This window comes from Orbicella faveolata, unplaced genomic scaffold (genome assembly GCF_042242905.1).
Source record: "Orbicella faveolata isolate gen_17 unplaced genomic scaffold, um_ofav_v1 contig_35, whole genome shotgun sequence".
NCBI classification, from domain to species: domain Eukaryota; kingdom Metazoa; phylum Cnidaria; class Anthozoa; order Scleractinia; family Merulinidae; genus Orbicella; species Orbicella faveolata.
This window is the reverse complement of record NW_028301564.1, coordinates 180,001-186,605: the sequence shown is the minus strand read 5'-3', so window position 1 is coordinate 186,605 and position 6,605 is coordinate 180,001. Positions and strand designations below refer to the sequence as shown.

Sequence of the window (6,605 nt, the reverse complement as noted above, 5' to 3'; positions counted from 1 at the left end):
TCTTTTGATCAACGTTTTATTCTAGCATTTACTGTATTTGTGTCAGTTGCAATTAAACAAAAATCTACATGAAATATAGTTACCGTCACTTAGACTTAAATACAAAAATTACACTGGTACAGTTGTGGGACCAGTGTCCATAGAATACATGTGCACTAAAAACGCGCTTGCTTCACATTATGCCATTTCACTCATACGTACCGTAACGGTTCCTTCGTTTTCATTTTGGGCCTCTATAAGGCCTGATAAAGCCTACGCCATACTAGAAGTTAAACAATGCTTTCCAGTGGTATCGCGACCATGTATTATAACATTACTTTTCATTAACCAAGCTTGCTCTGGGTCACACTGGGAGAATATCGGCTTCCAGTCTTTCAGGTTCTTCTTTCGTACTTTCAAGAGCTTGGACCGATATTCTCCCAGTACAGACCTTGCGATGGGTTAGTAAGATATATGTATACCACGAGAAAGCTTTGCAAAACTAGAATCTCCGACAAACAAATTCCATGAACTATTTGCTCTTGGTCAAGGTAATCTTCCCAAAAAAATGTCAAAGAGCGCCAGCTGACGGTCTGTCACTTTAACGTACCAATTCCTGCACAATTCGAGCGGAAGGAGCTGTTGCAATTCATAACAACAACATTTCAGTTTAGTACACCTGCACATCACTCCCGCATCAGTCTAAAGCCATCGATTTTCGCGTGTACAACGGATATTTCTTGCGCTTCGATACGGTTTCCAAATTCCAGCCTCTTCGAAAAATACCTTGGTGCAGTCGGGATTAACGGCCAGTACCTCCGCGCCGCCAACCTGCGGAATGTTATCCACCACGGAGCGAACAGGTATTACTCCGCCGTACGCGTACCGATCTGTGTTGAGGTAATAGTGAATCCCTAAAACAACGAAAACATTTTTGTTACCACGGTATTACTATCCTCTCTTGGTGTTTTTCCCACTGTAAAATCTGGAAGATAATTACCTCACTTAGCGGGTTGCTTTGCACCATTCACTGTAAAGCGCGAGTGTCGAAAGTAATTTTGCTATCGCTTTGCTGTTGGAATCGGCTCAAAAATCTCACAACACCTTTTCAACCAACCAGAAGTAAAACCACCTTGCTTGACTTCATTTTCCCGCGCTTAGCACCGGCTATTTGTATTTGCCGGCTTTGAGTTGCAATAGCACTATTCAAGGATAACATTTCTCCTTTACATTACAATAAAATTCCTCCTGAATGCGAAAAAATTTTGGGCAGAAACTGCGAATTTGCCTCGCATCCTGCTCCCAGCAAGGCTTCATAGCTCAATTGTTAGAGTGTTACACCTGCACCGCAAAGGCCACGGGTTCAAACCCAGTTGACGCCTTGAAATCGATTTTCAGGTGTGGTCACAATTTTTCAAATTGCGTACTTCATTGCAAAGATTACTTCTTCAACTGATCATAACCTAAAATTTATATATGATTTCTTTGATATGCTCAAATCATAAAATCAAATTTATTGTAATACAAATGAGACAACTTATCTGTGAGAAGGGATATGAGGCTATTGGTCCATTGCGTGTCGTTACTCTAACCAATCACAACAGACGAAAACAACACAATGAACCAATCAGATCTCGAAGCAAATGCATGTAGCAGGCGCAAAGCGCGGGAAAAAGCGCCAGAGTATAAGTCAGTGTGCTACAAATATACGTTGCCGAAGAAAGCTGGGAGAGATCTCTGTGATTTGTCTGGTGAGATAGCCAGGTTTGATAAGGTTGATTCAGTCATTAGTCAGAGTCAAGCTCTTAAAAGGTGAGTACCAAACTTGTGTTGGTTCTGCTCTAGTTCAAAGTTCTCCACAAGTACCTGTGGGTCTTTGACAATGCGCTAGTAACTGTTGGCACAGTTTGTGAGGCGCTTGCTTTGATAAAAGTTATATCTCTGTGGGGTCACTCGCTTAATAGGTTTAATTTATAATGTATAAGTCTGGCAAACGGCATAGTTTTGGTCAATTTTAGTAGGCTGTGGCACTCTTATAGCCAACAAGCAAGCTCTCCGGTTGGGCTTCGGAACAGCGAGTCACCCCAAACCCACTTGGAGGCTTGCAGCCATATACAGTCAAGTCATATACGAACTTACAGCCAAAAAGAGAAAGTTAGATTTGAGTGTGTTCATGAAGATATTGCAAAAGGTAATATTGCTTCGTGTAAAGTGTTTTCATGAAGATCATATTCCTCGACGAGGCTGAAGTTATCCAACGTACGGTTGCAAAGAAAATGCATAACTAACCTGGTTCATCTAGAGGATCAAATGCCAGATTCAGTTTCTTTTTTACATTTTCCCAGCTGAACTCAACTCCATTCACTGTTGGTGTCTAAAATGAAAGACGAATAATAACACCGTTGATTCAGCATGACTATGCCTGGTAGACAGAGCCGGGGTTGTTTTGTTTTGTTTTTGCTTTTCCATTTTTACTGGGCAAAGCTGCCCAGAGGGAAGGGCACAAACGGAACACAAAGTCCCATGCGAGGTGAACCACCCGACCAGACCAGACACTAGGGGTGGTCACAGCCAGGGTTTGTTACGTCCCTAGTGGTTCTTTTACGTCCCATAGAACCTAGTAGAGTGAGGTTTGTGAGACGGGCCCCACGGTTTATCGTCCTTATCCGAGAAAACTAGAATGTCTATCCGTTTGCAGATATCAGAGCAAAGGCAGCACATTCTCCTCAGTTATTTACAGATCCGGAGTATGGGTCCGGCTGGGGTTTGAACACGATCTCCCGGGCGGCAGTCCGGTACTTTACCAACTGAACTAACCGGTCAAACAGATCAAAAGAAAACCGAAAAAAGAGACCGTTGATTCAGCATTTTGCTCTTGAATGATTATGCCATTGAGAGTGCCTGGTATACCAGGGTTAGTGCTAGCCCAGGGTTAAGCCTGCTCCCGCTAACGCTAAACCGTGGGGTAGCGCTAACCCTCTATCGAACGACCCGGCCCTGATGATTAAATTGATTTAGGGACAGGAGCCTCCCAATGAGGGTGATTTACCTCTGACACAGCCCTTCCAGCACGAAAAGAAAAGCAGAGAGGAGAAAAAAGGGTCAAATCGAACTAAGAACCTTGTAGCGTTGAAACCCAAACTGGGTAGGGTGTCAGTCCACTCAATAGTTGAGTTTCCCCAGTAAATTTATACACTTGGATGGAAGGAGACAATGTGGGGTAAGTGTCTTGTCTATAAGGACAGAATGCAAAGGTGAAGACCGGGACTCAAACAACTGGCCTTCCGCTCTGAAGTCTGATCTGCTAACCATCAGTGCTATCATGCCTTGATGTCCTCTAGTGGCCTCGCTTGCCTTAATGCTCCACTTGCCACATCTTTTTCTGTTCCTTTCAAAGGAACCTTGTGACAAGTAATGATCATTCGTCATATCAGCTTTACATTTCTCTCTTTAGTGATTATTCTGCAAAGTGCTGGCTGGTTATTGCAGAAATCCCTATCTCTTTCCCCATGCATAAAACTGATTGACCCATCCCTCACTATAGGTTGAAGGTTACCTGACCCTACCCTTGATAAATACAGTGTAGTATAACTGTATTCACATTGGCTAATAATAAGTGTAAGTGCCTGCACACCAGGGTGATTTGTACTCAACCTCCTTTGCGAAACTCTTTAAGGGCAACTGGTTTACGTCATGCTGCCACTAGTTTTTTCAAGCCAGGGTGAAACAAGGTAATAACACATGAACAGGATCTGTATTGATACAGAAGTTGAAAATTGAAGTCCAAGTTTTTAAGTTTTTTGTTACGGGCAGGGGGATTTTGGGGGCCAGCAATGCACCAAAGGAAACAACCCTCTAAACATCTTTGTGTTCAAGACAAAACAAGCAGTGAATACTACTTATTTCAAATGTACCTGATGGTTATATGCTGTGAAAACAAACGTCAAAGTGCGACCCCCTTTCACGCTTCCTCTCCGCGAGTACCAGTAGCGAAGCATTGATCCTTTAGAATGGTGTTCATAAAGGAATAACAGGATAGAACCCACCAGAACAATCATAGAACCTTTAAGCATGAGTCCTGTAGAAATAAACGTTATAAATAAAACAAAGTTTTTTTTGCTATTTTATTAAGTCAAGTAAGTATTGATGTTTTGGTGGTGTACACAAATTAGATCAGCTCCCAGTAGAGCAGGATGTTTGTTGGGATTGTACCTCTAACCCCATTCAGTTACAGGTGTCCTCAACAGAATTCGGTATTCAGGTGGTCTGGTTAGGTTTATGGGGTCTTTTCTGACCTTTTCTGGACCATGAATCCTTCTGGCTCAGGTTTTTATACAGGTGTCCCCTTTTATTTCTTAAGTAGCTAAATTTGATAATAAATCAGAAATAACTTCAATAAAAAACCTATCTACAATCAGAGCTCTGCAAAATTGATCAGACAGTCTTCTCAAAAACCAAACCTAGAACAGATGTCGTCACCCAAACTCCTGGACATGGTAGCTATAGCTATATCAACATTGAGGAACTTAGGAAGATAGAAAGGAAAACTGGACATGTATATCCAAGGATGGGCTTGGGGATGAATGTGTCTCATCTACTTCTGCAGCTGGCTATAGCAGCTGCCAATTACCTCCAGGAATATACTGAGGAACAATGAGGTTTAAACTCCTCACTTTGTCCATCAAGAGCCAACAAGGTAAAGATAGAGAATACCCAAGACAGTACAAACTACAAGTGTATTTACATGCTAATCGAAGTCATGTATCTTGGTATTTATGATAAGGAAGGAGGATGATTACTTTTGCTCAGGGAGGTACTCATCAAACATTTGAGTGGGCTTGTGCCACCCAGGAGTCAGATCCCAGACCCTATTTCAGACCACAATGCATGCTTTTTGGTAAAACATCTACACCCTGTTTCAGACCATAGAACAAGGCATACCCATTTTCAGACAAAAGTTGTAAAAAGCTATACCCAATTTCAGGCCAAAACCACCTAAAATCCAGACCCTATGGTACTGCATATATCTCTTAAACTTATTTAGGCGAGTGTTCCAAATGGATCATGTCAGTGCACTCTGACGCAAACAGCACAGTATAGTCACCCTGCAGGATTAGAAATTCCCTTTATAAAAATGTGTGGTTCCAGAAAATTTCCATATCCCCCCCTCCACGGATAGTATTTCAGTTTAACCACCCCCCACCCCCCACCCCCTTTGAATTTCCGTTCCAGAGGGTCTTCGGTAGACACCCCTCCCCTAAGGAATTTCCTCTTTTTTTTTTCACCTCCATCTACAGCCTTTGCGAATTTCTGACATCGTACGCTTAAATAAATCAAGAATTCCTTGTTTAGAACCAAACTTTTACTATCTTTGTACGTATTGTTAACTACAGTATACATGTTGTTTCTTTTGTACTACTACAATATTTTCGTAACACATAGTAACGATCAAATGACCGACGACGAACTGACGAGCTAAAGAATGTTCACTGAAATTCGACCAACGTAACGGTTGTAAAACGAAACGTAGGACTTGAAAAAGTGTAGCTAGATTAAAATTCGACATGTACAAGCTCACCTAGGGTCGGCTAACATAATATTGACTTTAAAAGGTAGTCATGGCCTCCAGGTATACGTGAAAACGTTGAATACTAATAAATACATCATGTAATATTTGTTTTTACTCTATCTGTATGCAAGTTGAAGTTATTCGCGCTGTTTGTTCTACTGCACGAAAATTGCAGACCCACCCTTATGGTGTCTGGGTACCAATTTACACGGCCAGCCATCTTGATTTTTCTCGTGTACTGTGAGGTGCGGTAATAACAAGATGAAGTGATTTTTCGGCGTCCGAAGGATGGTAGTAAACTCTCGACAAAGAAAAAACGTCCAAGACAAACATCTCGAGGCTCTCACGCAAAAGGGCGTCTATTTCTAATTTTTGTTGTGCAATAAATCACGGTAATTCTCGTAATAGTGACAGAAGGCAGACAGCAAAAAAAAAAAAACGATTTTCGCTAAACATTTTGGTTAGAAACAGGAAACATAGCCTAAAACATCCATTTTGCCACCCTGATTAAGAATATTGCTGTTTCCATCTCGAAACCTCAGTACTTCGGTCGTTAAGGGGCGGGGGGGGGGGGGGTTCATTCCAGGTTCCCAATCCTCCAACATGGAAACGAGGCTGGACCTAACAAACTTACAAAAGCAAGGCAAAAGATTACCAAAGTACAGAAAATGAGTTAAATAATTGCGGATTGGCCAATAGAAATGTGAGCATAACCATTGATAAGGTGTTACCAGGAGCCCATCAGTTTACTTAGTCACGTTACTGGCAAATATTTGTCTCGTGACCCTGGGATCACCACCTTATCGTGGCGGGGCACTTTGCTCGTCTCATTGATCCCTAGAGCTATGTCGGCCGGAGTGTTGAACTCCTGGTAGGGTCACCCATGCTGAACACGTCGAAGGGTAGAGACCAGACAAAGACTGATCCCCTGGTCCTCCGGGTTGGGTGTTGGGCGCAGGGCTAACGACCCTGTCCCATAAAAAAGCGTTGTTACAGAAACCGAAAACGGCCTTATGCACCTACTGGCGCTTCGAGAACTGATGATAATCCTAAGAAA

The 6,605-nt window shown here is 42.3% G+C and overlaps 1 protein-coding gene across 2 annotated transcripts in view; it reads right to left on the bottom strand.

The window, feature by feature from the left end:
* The window catches only part of LOC110056775 (uncharacterized), a 26,976-nt gene continuing 20,371 nt past the window's right edge, over window positions 1-6,605 (bottom strand). For both annotated transcript variants that reach the window (XM_089272939.1, XM_089272940.1), the window contains exons 5-7: window positions 3,894-4,057; window positions 2,269-2,353; window positions 1-893 (exon numbers count right to left, since the gene is read on the bottom strand). In XM_089272939.1, coding sequence (XP_089129065.1) covers window positions 682-893; window positions 2,269-2,353; window positions 3,894-4,057 — 461 coding nt within the window. In that variant the 3' untranslated portion in view covers window positions 1-681. The remainder of the gene's footprint in view (window positions 894-2,268; window positions 2,354-3,893; window positions 4,058-6,605) is intronic.